At 36.3% G+C, this 20,063-nt stretch overlaps 4 protein-coding genes across 4 annotated transcripts; 1 reads left to right on the top strand and 3 right to left on the bottom strand.

Moving 5' to 3' along the window:
- The first annotated feature begins 109 nt into the window (after positions 1–109).
- On the top strand, positions 110–3,154 carry LOC141821212 (uncharacterized). Its single transcript, XM_074708609.1, has 3 exons — positions 110–292; positions 2,656–2,752; positions 2,843–3,154. The coding sequence occupies exons 2-3, from the start codon at positions 2,670–2,672 to the stop codon at positions 2,970–2,972; spliced, it is 213 nt and encodes a 70-aa protein (XP_074564710.1). The 5' UTR covers positions 110–292; positions 2,656–2,669; the 3' UTR covers positions 2,973–3,154.
- A 68-nt stretch (positions 3,155–3,222) lies between these two features.
- LOC141821211 (tyrosyl-DNA phosphodiesterase 1) lies at positions 3,223–13,346 on the bottom strand. The gene is made up of 16 exons (XM_074708608.1): positions 13,180–13,346; positions 12,404–12,589; positions 10,754–11,023; positions 10,075–10,218; positions 9,308–9,368; positions 9,082–9,158; positions 8,718–8,972; positions 8,171–8,260; positions 7,664–7,798; positions 6,311–6,460; positions 5,353–5,456; positions 4,648–4,701; positions 4,444–4,534; positions 3,840–3,917; positions 3,601–3,748; positions 3,223–3,497 (listed from the first exon to the last, which is right to left on the bottom strand). The coding sequence occupies exons 1-16, from the start codon at positions 13,192–13,194 to the stop codon at positions 3,400–3,402; spliced, it is 1,956 nt and encodes a 651-aa protein (XP_074564709.1). The 5' UTR covers positions 13,195–13,346; the 3' UTR covers positions 3,223–3,399.
- Positions 13,347–14,815: 1,469 nt separating this feature from the next.
- LOC141821994 (uncharacterized) lies at positions 14,816–16,053 on the bottom strand. The gene has a single exon (XM_074709396.1). The coding sequence runs from the start codon at positions 16,026–16,028 to the stop codon at positions 15,003–15,005; it is 1,026 nt and encodes a 341-aa protein (XP_074565497.1). The 5' UTR covers positions 16,029–16,053; the 3' UTR covers positions 14,816–15,002.
- Positions 16,054–17,213: 1,160 nt separating this feature from the next.
- LOC141822140 (pentatricopeptide repeat-containing protein At1g62350-like) lies at positions 17,214–20,014 on the bottom strand. Its single transcript, XM_074709572.1, has 2 exons — positions 19,658–20,014; positions 17,214–17,754 (listed from the first exon to the last, which is right to left on the bottom strand). The coding sequence occupies exons 1-2, from the start codon at positions 20,012–20,014 to the stop codon at positions 17,386–17,388; spliced, it is 726 nt and encodes a 241-aa protein (XP_074565673.1). The 3' UTR covers positions 17,214–17,385.
- Positions 20,015–20,063: the final 49 nt, after the last annotated feature.

Below are 20,063 nucleotides of genomic sequence, written 5' to 3' on the forward strand. Positions count from 1 at the left end.
AAATTTATTGAAATGCCCCTTAAATATTTTGTTTTTGCCGAATGCCCCAAAGTTTGAAGAGGGGCTTATTCGCAACAAAACCATGGCCCGAGAAGCGAAGGCGAAGAAGACGCCGGTTCGCTCGCTTGGAGGAAGCAACCAAAACCCTAATTTTTTCCCCTTGCTGCGCGATTCTAGTTTCCACCGCGCTCGCAGAAATCTTCTCCCCAAATTGACGAGTGGCTGCGAGAATCCGCCCTGGTTGCCATCCTCTTTCAATCTTTCGCGGAGCAACATCTCTTTCTGCGATCCGGTGAGTTTTTCAATTTCTGTCTCTTCGTGTTCTTCTTCCGGTGTTTTTCTATGTTGCATGTTCTACGCACAGTCAAATTACACAAGTTTTTTACCTGTCTAATTTGGATAATCGATAGAAGTAGATGATCATATTATAATGTTCTTCTCATAAAACAACTCTGCTCGATGAATCACAATTCTGTTAAACCAGCAACACTACTTGGTTGCACCAGAGATGAGATTGCAGCAAGGTTTTCAACCTAAACACCATTTTGGTTCACAACATGGATTGGAAACACAATAGACAAGAAAGATGCTTGAATCACATTACACCATAAATCCAGGAGATGTAGGAATATGAACCCTGTGAAAACTTGAATGTGTGAAAACCCAAATTATAGTGTAGTGAGCAGACTTTTATGGCAAACTAATCCATTTAATGATGAGATTAACAGTGTAGTGATTACTTCTGAAGAGCAAATTATAGTTACTTGGTGGAACTGATCAGCAAATCAATGATAGGAAGCCAAAATTTCATCCATTTAGAAGAAAAATTGCTCCAAATTGGGTCAAAACTGCTTTGATAAAAAATGTTCCAATGTTGGTCAAAACTTCTCAATAAGCATAGATAAAGGGAACCTAGCATGAACTTGGCTCTATATTTGTCAAACTCAAGCTAAGAAGAATGTGGAAAACCTCCAAAATAAACCAGGAATTAATTTAGGAAGGTGAAAAGTAGTTTTAATAATGACTTCAAATTAAAATGCAAATGAGTTGGCTGGCTTGCTGAATAGATAATGTTCTCTTTAGTTGGCTTTTCAACATCATTAAGATCCAGAATGGCTAAAATTATAAGCTGATAACTTTCGGCATATGGAGAAATGACAAGGAAAATGAACAAATTCTAATTACCAAGATCAATGATTTATTTTAATAAGTCGGATATACTTGATGTGTTAGAGGTTGAACAGATGGAGGCTAAGAGACTTAAAGTAACATACATGCAAGGAAAAAAAATACGAACTTAAAGCAATCTACTATCCTTGTTAGTTGTTTATTCTCAAGTGAGGTTTTACACTGCCATTTTTCTAGTTGTTTATTCACAAAGTGAGGCTTCAAGCTTCCTTTTTTTAGCAAAACCAGATGGAAACCAGAAAAAAATACAATATTTCTCCAATGGATCATTTTATCCAGAAAGATTCTACAAGATAACTGTTGGTCTTCGCCTTAAATTGTTTAATCATTTAATAAGGTGTTTCCGAACTCGAGCAACCTGACTTTTAGGAAGAAGTTGGGATTCAAACAAAGTTTAGGCAGAATCAATGTGGAATAAGACATGATTGTCATGAACTAATCTGAAATCTTACAAAGTTGCTCAACCCTAACTGATTTCAGCAAAGTGAACCCAGCTGTCAGAAATATAGTAATTAGAAAGCAGCTAAACAACTAGAATAGAGAGAAATAGCTACAAACAATTAAATAGACAAATATTTGTTGTCTGTATTACTGTAACTACAGTGGAGGATTTTTTAGAGAAGAAAAGAAATGCTAGAGAAAAAGAGAAGAAATAATAGCAAAACACAGTGACAAGAAGGTATAGTAAATAGGTAATCCAATCTCTTTCGTAAACTAACAAAAGAACAAGATTCCCTGATCTCTTCCTCAAAGGATTATTTTTTTTTTACCTTATAAACAATGCCTTAGATTATGGCATAATCTATTATCAAAACTAGAAGCAGAAATTCTTCCCACTTTTTTCTAATTTATGGCATATTAAATAGTAGCTCATAAAACTTAAAATGCAGCAAAGTTGATTACAATCTTTGAAAAAAATGATCATCACATTTCTCTCAAAAAACCCAAAGCGAAATAGGTTGCTACCACTCTCCTGTCGCTAGTATTCGCTAGTATTTCTAAGAGAAAAATACTTTATTTTACTCAAACTTTCTCCTTAATTAAAATCTAGTCTACTAATGAGATGCAAATTGAGCCCTCAGCTCATGATGAATTTAGTAGAAGATTCAATCACCCTGACAAGAACATATCTAATCATTTGATGTTGGTTAAAACTAGCACGGGAGAGTTTATAGAAACTACCTTATCAGCGACTCACCAAAAGATACAGAGATCTGTGGGGGCATTGAACTATGAATAGATGTGGAACTGATTCATTCGGAAGGTCACCTATGGCCAATTTGCAATTATAATTTAGGTCAGGGCAAATGAATGAGGGTTCATCTCTAGCGACTTTGAAATTAATCCTCCATCAAAAGATTTCTTATGGCATTAGAGATGTTCCCCTTTGTCAACTTGGGTTCCTTGACATGCTTCAATGTGAATTAAGCTTGTAACAATCATAAACTTTTTTTTGTTTCTTTCCAGACTTGATCCATTAGATGTCGCGGATACGTAATGTGGCAGTTGCAAGTGGTCTGTTGGCGTTTGCTGGAGCTGGCCTAGCATTTCCTTTCTTCTTTGTGTAAATAGAATCTTGTTTGTTGATAAAATGTCCTTCCAGTTCTCTTCGATCTTCATTGGTTGCTTTCTAAGACAAGTTTGCTTCTTGAAGGAAATCGAAGAATAGACCCGTAATAGACTATTCAAAGCCTCTGCCACCTCAGGCTACCTTCCGAGGACCGTATATGAATACTGGCTCTCGAGACATCGGCCCCGACACTTCTACATATGTCAAAAAATGACTCAATTTATTTCCAGAATATCCTACTGTACCCAAAGAACATGTAGTTTTTGTGTAATAATTCTCCCCCAAAAACTCACTCTTGTTCTTGTCATTTTATTGTCTGTATAAATGCCAAACTGGTGGTCAAGTTTACATCAGCAACCGTCTTGTACTAGATAATGAGTTCAGGATTTTGCAGTAGATCAGGTGCACCTTTGCAAGTACAATGCGTTCAGGATTTTCAACACTTTTACTGGCCTATTTCAAACATCATGCAAACATCATAGTGAGATGAGTTAATGATTGTCTCACAATTAAAACTAGTATCTACATGAATATTTACAATGAAAAGGCAGCAATATAAACTTAAAACCTCTCCTAAACCTCTGCTGTAATATTACCACCGCACTTGAAAATTTTCAACTCTGCTTTAGATTCCAGTTGGATCATCCATCTTGATCCACATGCAGGTGAACACGGCGTGGCCATGTTTGCCCGTACGCATCTTTTTTTGTATATCGCCTGTCCCATGACCATGGCTCGTCTGCTTTGAAACAATGAAGAACATAAATTTGTTCGTCTCAATTGTTAACTTTTTTATAGAAAAGTTGGGAAACTATAAATGGAGCTGCAAATGACTTCCTGACCTGAGGAGTTGTATGGTTGCGGTGGGAGTTGATATGGAACGGGTAGCTGGATCACTTTGGCGGATCCCTTTGGATTGTTTTCTTTCCAGCATAAGGTTGCCAACCTTGTTTTTCCTCCACCAGTGGCATAACCTGAGCTGGAATTCTCCTGTACGATAGACAGATTTATGATAAAATTGAAGTTTGTTCAAAGAATTGTAACGAACCGCTATATTTCTCATCCAGCGAGATTGTATTACCTGTTGCAGTGCATGGTCATCTGTACATGAAAAAGCTTGGTCACTGGCATTCGAAGAAGGCAAGAACAGAACTCCCAACTGAAAATAGAGACAAGCACATAAAGACGTTACAAGGAGAAAATGTGAAACAAGAACCTGACTTCTGGGTTTTTTTTTTTCATGCAAGGAAAAACAAGTTTAATGCCATTTACCCTTTCTTACAAAACCAAGTACCAAATTTTAGCTGGTAAAGGCAGGTAGAGGTCGAAGAGCTTTACCAGCAGTTACAAATTTGCTTACCTTAAATCTCTTACTGAAATGAGTTCCTCTTTTTTAAAAAAAACAATGAATAACTCCGGCAGTTAAGCTCCGTATTATGAAGTTCAACAAAATGTTGAATTGACAAAGCAAACTATTGAGAATTTCTATGGTCTTTTGATGATGGACATAATCAAGCAACTTCTTGTTGTATGTTATCATGTAACTATGTTTTTTTACCACCACAACAAGAGATGGTTGCTAGTTAGAAGGAACATACTCAATGAAGTAATCCACAAGAAACTTATTTGATCATGTGCATGACTTTATTATCAGATGATATCATCAAAGTATGTGAGAAGTTCACCTCATATGAACGTATCATAAGCTGGGAATTGTTCTTCTGTAATGCACCCCAAGCAGCTTTGCTTAGATTTGCTGAAGTAAGAAGAAACCATCTGTTGCAAGGTTTTGAAATTGGTTTAAAGCAAAATATAATTGAAGTCTATCTTAAGGATAGAATGGTAACAGACAAGACATGACTAAATGTGTATAGTTTTGTGACGCTTACGCAAGATTTTGAGCATTGTACCGAGCATATGTTTTTATGTGTGGCATTGCATGACTGTTCCAGCAAAGTACATGCAAGTAATGTAAAAATCACATTACTGAAATGATATATCATAAAGTTTATAAAGAGTAAATGTATATATGAATGTGCTTGCAAATGAGGTGAAAAAACATGCCATTAAAAATGATGCAATGCAGGATATTAATGACTTGATAATTTTTCCACCCCACATTTTGTTTACATAATGCTAGTGAACCACTAAGTGCCAACAGAAGTTTAAAAAAAAAAAAATCTTCAGTCCTGTTTGAGCATAATCTACTGTTTCAAGGATTAGATGAGAAAAATGATCATTGCAGTTCTCCCATAGTCCAAAATGGATCTCGAGTGCAGAATATAGCAGTCACTTAGATTTCTATACATCTCTTAAGCCTATTCTATTTGCGCATATTAATGCAGGGCCTTTAACAGAAGTGACATTCTTGTGAATAGGACATCCAATAGAATTAGCATTCCTTAGCTTAGACTAGTCCACTACACGTAATGTTTGATATATTCTATCTAGCAATTTCCCGAATAGCCAGGTATTTGCGCAATGCACTATCATGTATAATGGCCATCTTTTCATCACCTACAGTCATAGAAAATATTTCATTTATATATATTTTGATTCAAAATGACAAAGTCCAGAGTGACTAATGGACACACCAGCGGCCTACATGATTAGCCTTCCACCTTGCCCAATATTTCCTGAGAAAAGCTTTCTCTACATTCTTTTGCGGACTTGGAATTGCACTGCCAGCTGCATAACCCTGGACATGGAGATAAATATTCAAGAATCATATAAATGATGTTTGATCAAATCAATAGCCAAAATTAATAAGTACAAAGCACTTGGATTTATGAAACAACAATAAATTAACAACAAATTAATCGTGACTGAATCATGTATTTATCAAAAGTAAAATAAAAAACATCACTATCTATGCTTAATTTTAGCTTCAGATCTATTTAGCCAATGGCTAGTTTCAGTTTAATGTAAACAAGGCATTTTGAAATCCTCACAAAAGTAGGGCCTTCACATGAGTAATTAAGGATTTCATCAAATTTACGATGTGCATCAATGATTACGTCTAGACTTTGCCTCCATGAGCTATAAATTACATGTTGCGTCTGATGTTTTGGATTTTTTGGAGGTTACATAGCAAACATAACAGGCTAGCATATTGCGCTAGTTGCATTACTAACCATGTCACATGGTCAAGTATATGCCAAATAAATCTGGAACCCTAAAGTGTTTGTTAGTTTGGTAATATATTTTTATTTCCAGCAAAAACATGGGATTGTGTAGAAGCTATGCCCTTACACAAATGGAATAGCTATATTGTAATTGACGCTCTGGTCTAAGGTCTAGATCCTAACATTCTTAATATAAAAACATTCACACTAGAAAATAGTTCTTTGATATCTTTCATTGTATGAATGATTATAAACATCTAAGGATAATGGAAACTGCCAAATGCTACAATTCAGAAATGGAATTAGCTATAATTTCTCCCCATAAAAAGCCAGGGTGCTTGTTGTGGAACATTAGAATTAACCATGATGGAGAAAAAGTACATCATATCAAAGAAACATATGTTCCAATAGGCTTTAGTAGCAATACCTCGATAGAGCATCTAACATCCTCAACCGTTGGCCAGATTATGAGAGGTTTTCCAATGCCCAGTGGAGATTTATCACTAGAAATGCCTGATGACATGGAGACTGCCAGCTCAGACAACCATTTTTCATCCAGAGAACCAAGGGAGGAAAACTGCAATGAACAATAAGACATCATATTTCTCTTGTTCATCAGAAATCCCACAAGGATTTCTGATTGGGATAAGTTATTGAAGATGAAAAAAGCAATAGGAATGGAAGAGGGCACAAGGATTTCTTCTTGCATCATGAGTCCATACATGGTTTTTAAGACGATCATACTGGAGGCACTGCTGGTTCATAGTATGGTTAATATGGTTTAACATAGCTTGTTGTAGGCAGGACTTTCATTGATTTCTTTTTTTTTTCCTAAAAAAAACAATCTACAGTTCTACACAGAAAATGACAAACAAAATATACATGATCAAAATAACAATATGCATGACATTCTGATAAATGATGACTATAACTCAATTAGGATGGCCTTGTTGGTCTAATCATTCAAATACAATATATCTTTAAATCAATTAAACCCAAGCTTATAAGAGAAAATAATTAAACCTCTGAATACAGGGTAGGCGAAGCATTGTATTGGCACAAAAAAAGATGATGCTAAAATTATGGCATATGTAATTTGTTTTCCAATATTCACCAAATTTAATATACATATACAGCCAGACACTGAGTGATGCACTAAATTCAGCACAAGCAGTGTTGAAAGGATACATTTACTTCAACCTAAAGGGGCACCAATTCTTTGGTTTAAGTAGAAAAAATAACTGAAAAGTTTGGTTTGGTTCAATTTTTTCATTGGTTAGGTTCAGTTGGGATTACAACATAATAAAGTCGATCTAATTCTTCCAAAAAATTGGGCTTTTGACCCAACTCTTTGCCTGGAACTAGATATGTGGGTTCAAATTGAACTGGAGACAGTATTGGACTATAAATGCAATTGTTAACAAATACATGGGACATGGCTAGGATGCCACACAATAAAGAAAAACTTATCTAATCATGATATTTTAGTATGTCTGGTGGGTTGTTTCACAAATATCTCAAATTTACAAAGGATGTTATATTCCACTTGAATGTCAAAATTTTAATCTACAAGATTTGACATGGTTTATCAGTTATTGACTAAAATATATGTCCAAAAAGTATCACCATTGCAACAAGAAAAAAAATAGTCAATTTACATAGCATGCCTTTTAACTAACAGAAGCAAACATAGTCCTTAAAATAGGCATTTAACAAAATACATCAATTAAAGCTAGAAAGAAAAATTATTGTCCAAGCTAGAAAGGAAAATTATTATCACCTGATATACAAGAGGGGATTTACAAAATTCTTTGTCAAATACACAGTTTTCAAGAACACTCCGCAACTTCATATGCCCCCACTTCTTCAAATTGGAAGCTGTATGATATCCAGGAACTGAGGCAATTAACCTCACCTGTTCATATAACAAATGAAGCTAAATATAAAAATTACAGTACTGCATTGTTAATACATAGAAAAGGCAAATATATGCAGAAAAAGGCCAAAACCCTATTTAAGATTTAAACAGAAATCACCAGAAACGGTTCTGTTCATGTCACCTTATTTCTTTATAATTACTCTTCAAATAAGAGGTAGTAGGGTTCTAGAAGGTAGAAATCAAATTGAGGAAATAAAAAAATTAAAAGAAATCTAATGACAATACAATAACAATAACAGAACATAATGTGCGTTGAACTGCATAATGTAATTTCTCTAATCAAACTGAGCGTACAAACAAAAATCAATCAGAAACATTAAAGCCATGGACAAAAGGATAAGAAAATACCATTGCGCTGCTATAGTCGAACTTCTTAAAGAAAGAAGCATTGATGCTGACATTTCCGATTGTGGGTAGTTTGGCAGTAAATTCAGGCAACTGAAAGTTTGTTCCAAAGGCAATCAAGTTAGATTTCAATTTTTTTTAAAAAGCTGAACAAAGCGCATTACTTAATCTTACTACTGCCAGCGGCAGCATAATTTATGATAGGCATCCCAATTTTACTTAACCAATCTAAGAACCATTTAAGCTTGAAAATACCGCTTTAGAATATCATAAACTCGGATAAAACCATATAAAGGAAAACCACTGCATAAAATCCTAAAAAGATCAAAGCATATTAGAAATGTACACAACCAGGAATAGTTGAGCTTATATGAAGGTTATGGAGCAAAAGATAAAAATTGCTAAAATGCACATTTGTCTTTTATCACTGTCTTTCATGGGGACAAGGCCATTTTAATAAATTCCTTTGTATCAAACATACATAACCACACAAAAACACCACAAGAACTTACAAATTACTACCATAAGCAAACAGCCATCAGTACTGTACCTTAAGTGCTTTGAGATAATCAACCAAGTCATTTTCAAAGAGAGAATCCATGCACTGATCGTTGCCCTTCCAAGGGAAGTCTTGCATCCATAAGCCCTGGGTTTTGTTATTCCAATCAACATGGATCAAATTTGCAGTGTGCACAACAACACGCACTCCTTTGGGATATACAAGAAGCATAGCTTTTGAATGGTGTGTTCCATATGCAATAGGAAGTGAAGGTTTATGAAAGACCCAATTAGCAAGTTTGACCTTCTGTTGTACCAGACATTAACAGATATCAATTATACATGAAATCAAGATCTGAAACAATAATGCATAGCCACTATAGCCAGGATATATATACATACATACATACATATACCTTAAAATGGTCCTCTGAACCATCACTTTCACCATGCAAGACAAGGACATGAGGGATCTTCCTCAAATTCGGGCATGCTAAGCATAAGAAAATATAATTACCATTTTGCATAACAATTCGTATAAATGCTCAGCTACGCATGTTTATGTTAACAAACCAAAGAGCAACAGACATTATATTCAATGAGAAGCAAATAAATTCAGGCAACTAGAGTTCCAGAAGATACCAGATACCAACCAATCTATGTCGACCATGTAATTTGAAAGAATAGCAACGAGTGCATTCCCCTGGAAAGTAGTGAACATCACAACGGTAAACTCTTTATGTAACCTTACATATAATATAAGAAGTATTCCTTTTGACCAAATGAAGGCATACTAACTTGAGACAAAAAATAATAATAATACAGTTCTGTAAAATCTAACAAAAGTAGCATGTCATGCATTTTGATGTTGAAAATTGCAAACTTTGCAAATTAGTAATATCTATTACAATACATATACATTCATCTCATATAATTATCGAAGTTCTCTGTTTGGTCAGAGTTTTAGACATCCATTTAACTGTGCACCTTTATAAATTCATGATTGTTGTTCTATTTCCAGGACCAACTAATATGGTATATAGGCTATAGTAGCGTCATCAATTACTTTCAAGATTTTTGTCAGTGATTTTCTTCAATTATGATATCTCTGTAGATCACAAAAAGCGTTTGAAATTCAAAGATAAAATAAGGAATTATTTTTTCAAACATATTGATGTGATGAATTCCTCCTTTGATATCCTTCTCCCCATTTCTCTTCTCATATTATGTCTGTGTCAAAATAGAGAATCTAGAAAATAAAAAAATAGACTACATTAATGTCTCAGACCAAACCACTGTCAGCTTAAAACCTAGCATTTTCGTTACAGGAATATAAAAATGCAGAACAGATGTTATTTAAGGTAGTTGAAATGTGTCAGAGATAATAGAAAAAAATCAATAAATTGTACCTGTATGACATCCCCAATGGTAATCGATGAGGTATTTGCCCATGCAGGAAGGCCTTGTACTTGCATGAGTCGGAATGTTGAAGGTAGTGTCTTTGTCGTGACTCTATAATGTCGAATGGCCTCCTCATCACATGATGTAAACACCTGTGTCACTGAGATGAGGATCAATTGTCCTAGACAACAATCAATTTACTATTGTCATGAGATTTTCCTGAGCAATCAAACCAATAGGTATTATGAATGAGCAAAGTAGAAACAATTAACGCTGATGATATATGTTGTTTGTGTAGTGATTTTTTTTTGTTGGTTCAATAATAATGATGAAATATAAATGTCAAATAAAAGAAGCATTGCAATCAACCTACAAATAAAATTAATTGGAAACATCCCTCAATTAAAGATGTTAGACAAATCATCTCTATTTAAGCTTTCAAGCTCCAAGTAAGCTTATTCACTCAAAAAATTTGTTTATTATCCCTGAATCATGATAGTTTGTTAACAGGGTAAAATCCTGGTCATAGGGTTAGGCAGGCAATGACACCACTGTGTAAGTATTCTGCAGTATCTAAGAATGTAGTATAATAGGCAGTTATTCCTTTATTAAATACAGGACTGTCCTGGAAGGCTCAAACATAAAAAATTACCCAATGTAAGAGATGTGAAGCAATATAGTATGAACCTGCAAATTACTTGAAAAAGATTCATAAGTATCAGCTTGTCGAATTCTTTTATTTACTGAAGCCCCCTCAACACTTTGTCTCTTTTCTTTTGTTAAGGGACCTGAATTTGTTTCAGGCAATATATGTTTATCCCCACCTTTTACATGCTTGTATAGATAATGTCCAGGAATCAGCTCAATAATGTCACCATCAAGAAGATTAGCTCTCTCTTGAAAAGAGACCTTCTTTCTTTGACCCCCAGATATCAAAATTATTGGATTTGGTCCTTCCTGCAGGGCAAAAAATTTTGAATACTGATACAGACAGAAAATCAACTTAAATGTATACCTTAACCCAGGAATCATAAAAAACCAAGTCCTATGGAATTTACAAGAAATAAACATGAAATGATGGATAAGAATCTTTTCCACAGATACAAAGGATTACATTACTAAAGCCAACAGGACATGGAGGCAAATTATATCTTCAATATCACAGCTCAGAACTGTTTCTACTCATAATCAATGATTTTTGTATTGATGTTTGTCAAGTAATGCATGATTCATAATAAAATCCTATATAGGCCTGAAGTCTATTAGCATATCATGGAAAAGCTTGACAATTGTCTGTGCAGGAAGGATCATTTCTCACGGAAGTGAAACTTAGAGAGATTAAAAGGCCTATTTAATCATAAGATGACCCATAGAATCGGTGGTATAAACGTACTCATGGATATTGAGATCAAGCCTCAGTGCCGCCAGGTAAAACTAAAAAAAAATTAGTGATACACTTGATTCTGATTATTGAGAAGGCTCATCAGTAATTTTCCTAATGGCTCAGAGATGGCATATCTTTGTTAAATTACTCTGCAGACCTATATAAGGATCGATGGGACTCATTGCACTACCTTATGTTTGCTTGATCAGCAAAATAAGAGTCGTGTCTGTTTTAATTGTTCTATGAACCTACAGGTATGGTAACTTTGTGCTCAAGGCCATGACCAACTATTGATGTTTTTGATGGCATGTCTCAAGGTGACTTGCTCATCAACTATCATTGCTTATATTTTTAAGGTTCATATGACTGGCTAGAAATGAGACTAAATAATCAATATTCTACAAGGCACTTTCTTATCTATCCAGGTTCAGCCATTCAATGATTGCTCCAGATGCCAATTGAACCACCATAAAAAACGTGAATGAACAATAACAGAAGAGTGGTCTTCATTATAAGATGAAGAACATGGCTGCATATTGTAGCTGAAGGCAGGCAATACAATTTGAAAATCCTCTGACAAAGAATCATTAAGATTAACTCAACCAACTGTATGTACATAAGTAAGTCAATAATACCATGGCTTATAGGACAGGTTAAGTCCATTTCAATATATCTGGAGGTTAGAACATTCCATCTCTATAGAGAAAGAAACTCAATAGGAAATTTTGATAAGACTGTCAAAATGGATGTTTTGTAGTTGGAAGATTGATAAAAGATCTTGGCCTTGATTTCCAGGTCAAAGTCTATATTTGCTGTCAGAAAGTTTCCTCCTTTTCACTAAAATAAAAGCATTATAAACAATGTGCATAATTGGCAGCTCCAATATAACATTAATACTAGAAAGCGCAAAATTTTTATTGATAATCTGAATATTGTCAATGTAGCATACAAACCACAACAATTTTGGTGGAGCTATCAGCAGAAACTTGCAAAGTAATATGCTTCCGACTGACTCGGTTGTCAGGCTCAAGGAGATTACCACGCCCAATGACATTATCACCTTCAAAAATTGGTATGTTGGAAATTGTACTGTCTGCAACAAGATTCCTTGTAAGTGGAACTAAGACACCAGTCCTCACCTGAAACATGTAAGCTCTATTTACAGGACTCGTTTGTGATTAGCACATTGGAGCAGATCAGCAATAATCAGAGTACATTTGACAGTTGTAACTTAAGTCCCATTTACAATAATTATTGATAAGCTGAAATTTTAATCAGAAAGGATTTGGCTGATTATGATGCATTGACCAAGAATATCTACACAGCAATTATAAGAACCAGAAAAACCAAGAATGAATGATAATACCAATTCCAGAAGTCATAGCAATGTACAGTTTCAATCTGGTTCCCAACTTACAAAAGTAGTGCACAAGCATGCAAGTTGGCTAACCGTAATTAGGACATTATATAAGCAGCTCAATGCAAATGACAGATCCTTAATGAACTGTTAGTGAATTGATTAACTGAAAGTACGAGGCCCTGAAGAATTAGGATAAATATAGAAAGATTCCATGGGAAGTAGAGAGCAAACTGGATTGACTCCTTGATCTATTGGCCAAAACCCTTAAGCATGCAAGCTTTCAAGAAATGCATTAACTTGCTTATTGAACGAAAAAAAAATGCATCAAGAAACGTGTCCCGGAGAGTTTTACGAGGGAGCTTTGAGTACCCGAGAGTCCGCCATGAGAGAAGAGGTTGGAGAAGAAAGGTCTTATATCCGTTCGGCAACAACCGGCGGAGGCCGGATGGAAAGAGAGCACCCTCCGCGACTGGGATCGGCGAAGGAGGAGCCCTAGGTCGCCATCAACCGGCCGGGCCGAGCTCGACGAGGTGCGAGCGGTGAGCTAACCAGTGCGTCTCCCAACGTCACGAGGCCCAAGAGTTCGAAACTGACCATCAACTAAGGCCCTTTTATCTTAGACAATGACTAGAATTAAGGTCAATCAAATAAATAATTTTAAATATCTCTAAATAACAAAATTCATAAATTATATTTATTAATAAAATTTATATTAATATGTAAATAAATAAATTCTTAAATTCAAATTCACTCACTAACTAAACAAGATTAAAATTATAAAAATATGAAACAATCAAATAAAATTGAATTGAGAACCTGTAATCAAATTCAAAATCATAAAAAAAAAACTAAACAAAATTCGAACAACTATTTCAATAATTTTTTTAGTTATTACCTTATCAAATAATTAATTAAGAGATCCAAAAGTTAATTATTAATTAATAGGAAGAAAAAGAATCCATGAGTAGGATTAAAGTATATTTATACAATAAAAACATAATTTTTAAAAAATAAAAAATTTAATTAAAGACATTAACATAATTTTTAAAAATTATAAAAAATTAGCTAAATTATAATTAAAAGAGGTTAGCTTGTGGAATTCCAAGTAGGAGAGTAAACAAGCCAAACTGTTCATGAATTATTCGAATCTCAATTCAAAAAAAAATTCGTTTAAATTCATTCGATTAAGTTAATGAGCCAAGCTCAAGTTTGATTTCGAATTGGAAAATATTATCAAACCGAACTCAAGTTTAACAAGATTTGATTTGTGAAATTGTGAATATGTTTTTTTAAAGACTCACGAATGTGTATACATATTACATGAATTATAAATATTAAATATTAAACTCGTTTAATTTTTAAACAAACTATTTTCGAACTAAGCTCCAACTAACCTTGTTTAACTTTTAAATAAACCATTTTTGAATTAAGATTAAGCCATTCGTGAACTATTTAATTTCATTACGAGTCAAGCTCAAGCTTAAGAATTAAAGCCAGCAATCAAACTCGAGCCAAATTCGAGTTTAGGGAAAACAAACTGAGCTCAAGTGGCCAGGAAAGTACAAGATCACCATTGGAGCAGCCAGAGGTCTGCATTAGCTTCACAAATGCTGCAGGCACTTCAAAGCAGAGATTGTTCGTGCAGGTGAGCAAACTAACAATCGCTGTCTGTGATTCTGCAATTTGAATGCTGATAAGGTGAAACAGCCACTGGAGTCCAGAAGAATAGATGAACTGTTTGATCCTAAACTTGAAGGTAAGTTTATGACAGAGATCAGGTGCAGAGACTAGTTTTCATGGAATGTGTAATGAATTAGAAGCTGAAACACAAGTTACTTTGAATCCAACAGTTTGGAAATTAACCAAGGATGAGAAGTGATTCAACATATCCAAGTAGCACTAAAGATGTCATTTTGGATTCATTACGTTGTTGGCGGAAACAGATTCATTATGTCCAGACAAATTCCATGCCAAATGCAAATATATCTATCATAAAGATAATAGATTCAAGCAAATGAGAGACAGTGGTAAATAGACAAACACTTTCAAGGATGATCAACGACAAAATGCAATGCCACTACTATGTGACTACAACCGCAAACCTTTGAATTACGATAAGAAGATAGACAAATTATTTACTGTAACTTGCATGATCACAGATATGGGCAATACCAGATCGTCGAGTTCCATTTTCATGCCTTTATGGCTTCTAATGGCTCCCCGCTCATGTCCATGGATTTCACAGCTTTAGCTAATGACTTCCCCTGATCCTTCTGTGTCATCAGGTGGGCTGCTTTCTGATCTCTAAGCTCGGCGCGGACATCGTCCATGATCCTCCGAAGCTGTAAGCTCCCAGCTTGCAGAGATTCCACTTCCTTCCTCAGATGCCCACATAGCTCTTCCGCTGTTTCGGATGGCGAAGCATTTTTCTTCTCCTTCGTCTTCACGCCGCTGCGTTCCACAGAAATCTTGCTTATCACGAGGTGTGGTAGCTTTCTTACCGAAATTCCGGCTGTGGGATCTTCAAATGCAGTGCGGAACTCCGGGGGAACTCTCAATCCCCACTTGAAATGGACGGCCGTGCGACTAGGCAGCGAGAGGATGCTCCTCGCACTGACCTCGACTCCGGAGAGCAGCTCGTTGATCCCGCCCAGAGTGCTGCCGAAGGTGAGGGCGGAAACGTCTAAAGGAGAGCCGCTACCTTTCTGGAAAGAATGGAACCCGTTGATCGCCTGCGGGAAATCCACCAACGGCCTCTCGACCCTCTGACCGTCGACGAACGATGCGACTTTGACGGACACGGTTGTCGGAGCGGCGGCCTCAACAGCTGGGGCGGCAGAAACGGACTTCCGGAGAGAGAAATCCCCAAATCGGGGCTTGAGGAGAAGGGAGAGGGTAGGACGGGAGCCGAGGAGACCGAACTCGGCCGACATCGAGAGGGGTGAATCGGCGGACGGGGAACCATAAGCGCCGACGCCGGTCTTCAGCACCAGAGAGAACGGGTTACTGGCGTCGTTGGGGCGGTAGGAGAGGCGGAGGGAAGGGCCAGCGCGAAAGGCCGTGGAGAGGTCGAGGCGGAGATCGCTGGAAGAATCTCCATCGGCGGCGGGGGCGGTCGCCGCAACGCCGGAGACGAAGGAGAGGCCGAGAATTCCAACGGGAACCTTAGCGCGAAGCAGGGGAGGCCGATCCTCCTGGAACTTGATCGAGGCCTTCATCGTGAAAATAGGGAAGGCGAGAGAGAGAGATCCTCCGAGTTAGGGTTCAAGTACCCACCATAAATATTTATAGCATCAATTAGTTTTAAAAACCACATTATTAAAATTATTTCTATCTGTCTCCGATTCGAGCGCGGATTTTAAATTTTGAAATGGATAATTTTTGAAATTATTTACAAGAGATCTTTGTAAAAATTAGAATGTTAGGTAAGTGTTACACGCAAACAGATCGAAAATAATGAGAATTTGCAAGTTCTTTAATCATGTTTTTGTCACATAACTTCAGCAAAAAGATAAAATTCATCCAACGGTCTCACACAATCGATCCTACCACCACCATCTATAAAAAAATAAAAAGATACAATTGATCACTATAGAGAAAGACATTATCTCGATTTCGCTGAAATTCAATACTCATCCACTTCAACAAATCTATCCACACTAACAACTCAATCATTACCCAAAGGTATGTTTTTGTCACATAAAAAAAAATGATAAATCACAGTCAGTCTCATGGACTCAATCCCTGGAGGTGGCCGGCTCAATCCTATAAAAATTTCCCACCGACCACCAGGATAAATCGGGAAGCACATACGACGGTCAATCCAGATGCCCAGCATCCTTTGCGTTCTCCATTTGGAAGAAAATTCCTACAAATACACCGTAGTTGTGGATCAAATCGCAGGTCCCTGGATTACAACCCGAATGTCCTACCCGTTGCACCATTGCTCCAGGGACACGTTTTTGTCACATAACAACAAGATTAAGTGTTGCCAATAAACTTCATTTAGGCAAAACAAGAGGAGAGGATAGGCTAATAAGGCAATTGCAATTCTAGAAAAATAAAAATAAAATAAAATAAAACAAAATAAAAATCTCAACTCATACCAAACACCTAACAGTAATTGCATATCTTCTCTTTTTCTTTTTGTTATACGGATAGCTCAATAGGATCAATTTGTGGCACACTTAATTATACAGTAAATGGAAGTTTGGAATATACGCTTATTTACTTATTCAGTAAAAAATTGAAATCTACCATCTCAACGACTTCACATAATCGACTTCACGATCATTTATGAAGAGGTAAATTGAGAAACTACAATTGAATCATTATGGAGGAAAGCATTGCCTCAGCTTCATCGAGATTCAACTCTTGTTCACTTCAATAAATCTGTACCACACTAACCAACTCAACCATATACAAAAAAAAAACCATACAATAAGGATAGTGAGTAAGAGAATGATTGCTCCTTCTGAACTTAGAAACTTCATCGCGAGATCTTCCATATACAATGTTTTGTAGTGGTCCTCTGTATGTATTAAGCTCAGAGTACATGCATTTCTCAGTTCTGCTCTATAAACTCGATCGACCGGCCCCGATGTGTTGCTCTGCTTCGTGTTGTATCGACATAGAAAGATCTGTCTCTCCTTTAGCCTTCAAGCCGTCGATTAATATCGAATACGTCGACTCATCAGGTTCGCTTTCCCACAGTTTCATCAATCGAAAGCAGTCCATGGCGGAAGCTATAAAACCAAAATCCAATAAGGTCTTCAAGAGTGCATTAAAACCCTCAGTGTCAGCATCCAAATGCTCTGTCTTTAGATATGAGAACACCTGCTCGACTTCCTCAGGTAAACTACAAGATGCAAGTAGTTCGATCATATTTTTGTACAATAATAATTGGGGCTTGTACCAATGTTCCTTGCGAACCTCCTCAAATACCTAGTAGACATTAGCATTTCTAGTATTATCTCAGTGCTCAGCATGAATCTAAAATATAGTTTCAGAAGATATATACTGGAAACTCAAAAACTGAGAGATATGACCAAAAAATGACTCGCAAAATGAATCATGTAATAAGGAGATAACATTTCTCCAAGACACCAAATCTACTTGACAATGGCAAAGGAAATAATTTGTTAAATTACAGTCAAAGATTATGGTCACCATGCAAAATATGTTATTCCTTCATACCAATCTATGGACTTTGATTAACTGTATAAATCATTCTTCAACCTCTAAGCACCACTGCTTGATCATAAATGTGCCATGGGACTCCAACATCTGTTCCACAAAGCTTTATGAATAGGTCAGCTATGAGATTCCGTCTTACTACCAGGAATAAACATGTGTGGCATGTCTCCTAGATCAATATTTTGAGAAATGGAAGTACACACTTCACTGATTTTGGCACAGTATGTATATATGAATGCTAGGAATACTTTTTACTCTTAAAAAACAGTCTTAATTATGATAATAGACAAAATGACGAGTTCACCAAACCAATCCTCAAGAATTCACCTTGTTTAAGTATTGATAAGACAATATTTTCATACATATGCCAATCAGTATGGTATACAGACTAGTACTACAGATTTCTAGAGCACAAGAACTACTACAATAATTTCACAAATTGATTACCAAATTCAAAAATAACAAACCAACTTAGAATAGTTATCAAACCACTCAAAACTAGAATTCGTAATTCAAAATTGGCATAAATTCCTTTTCCTTGTTTTGAATCAATAGGGAAATAGGATTTAACCACAATTCAATCTAAAATTAGAACATAATCAAAAATAGAAAATAAAATGTTTGTACGATCCATAGAAGAGGTATCACATATAGAAAGTGATGGTCATGCGGGGAAGTGCAAAAAGAAACTATTATTCAAATCCTTCAAAGATTAAGAAAATTATAGAAACAAGAAACTTTTGCATGGAATAACTAATGTTGAACCCTAAATTGCAAGTATAGCAAAGTTTGGAACAATATAACAATCAAGGATTTCAAAATGAAGAGAAATATATTTAAACCAGGTAAAGAAATTGTAGGGAATTCATAGTCAGTCATAACTACACCGGTAAGCTACGGGGATATTATATTTCCAAATGATGAAAATATCCTTCTTGATGACAAAGAAAGTAAAAGATCAAAAACTGTACTTCATTAAATATTTGATGACCACGCAACAGAAAGCTTTAAAGACGAAAAATCATGATCCGTTCACAAACCAAATTTTGTAACATTATATCAAATGGGGTTAGAGTAATTTCAAACAAATTATCCTAACGACATTCGAAGTTGAAAGAGTTACTGAAAGAAGACACTTTGATTAACTAAACTATGTAATAAAATTTTTGAACTAAAAAGGATGGTTCAAAAAGTTTTTCAGTGTCAATTTATAAGAATAGAGACAGCATATAATGCTCTAACTATCGAGGAATTAAGTTAATAAGTTACACCAAGAAACTCTGGAAAAAAGGTGAAACGGAATTTTCTAAAATGAGTTTGGTTTTAGTTTGACCATATCAACTTATGTTATAATTCAGTCGTTAGTTCAACTCCAGATAGAACAAATGGATGGGAAATCTCAACAAATGCCGTCGATGACATTAAACTTAATTTTTAAGAGCCAATTGCAAGTCTTCTTTATCGTGTATAAACTTCAAGAAGTAATTCAAGGTTGCCCTAAAATTAGCAGGCAAATTCTTTGAGCAGTAAGCAAATCTTTTCCACACAATTCTCGAATGCCGAGGCCTAAATTGGTCCCAACACCAGAGCCGACCCTAACAAACTCATAAGCTGAGATCGAATAAACGAAAAGGTGGGGCAAAAGAAGAACCTTGAGCGCCAATACTCCCTCCCTCTGGCTCTGGAGCTCGAGGAGGACGGCGACCATGTCGCCCTTGATCAATCGCCGAACTTTACAGGCAAGGACGCGCTCCAGTGGGTCGCTGAGGACCGATCCGGATCGCTTGAGAGCCTGTACGGCCTGTATAGCCTCGATGCTGAGGTAGCGGCCTCTCTGGTTGGGTTTGCGGTTCTTGGCCCGATCTCTCATCGTGGTAGTGGTGACGATGGAGGCCACCGCTCTGTGCCGTTTCTCCCATCTCGGAGGGGGCAAGGGCCAAGGATGCCCGCCGACCAGTGCCTGAGGATTCCATGAACAGCGGTGGCGAAGCTGCGATGACAAGTTCATCGTTTGCCCCAAAAATACGCAATCGCCCACGTCTTCCACTGTCATATGT

Source organism: Curcuma longa, chromosome 2 (genome assembly GCF_044706935.1).
Source record: "Curcuma longa cultivar G26 ecotype Majalengka, Jawa Barat chromosome 2, ITB_CL_G26_1.1, whole genome shotgun sequence".
NCBI lineage: Eukaryota > Viridiplantae > Streptophyta > Magnoliopsida > Zingiberales > Zingiberaceae > Curcuma > Curcuma longa.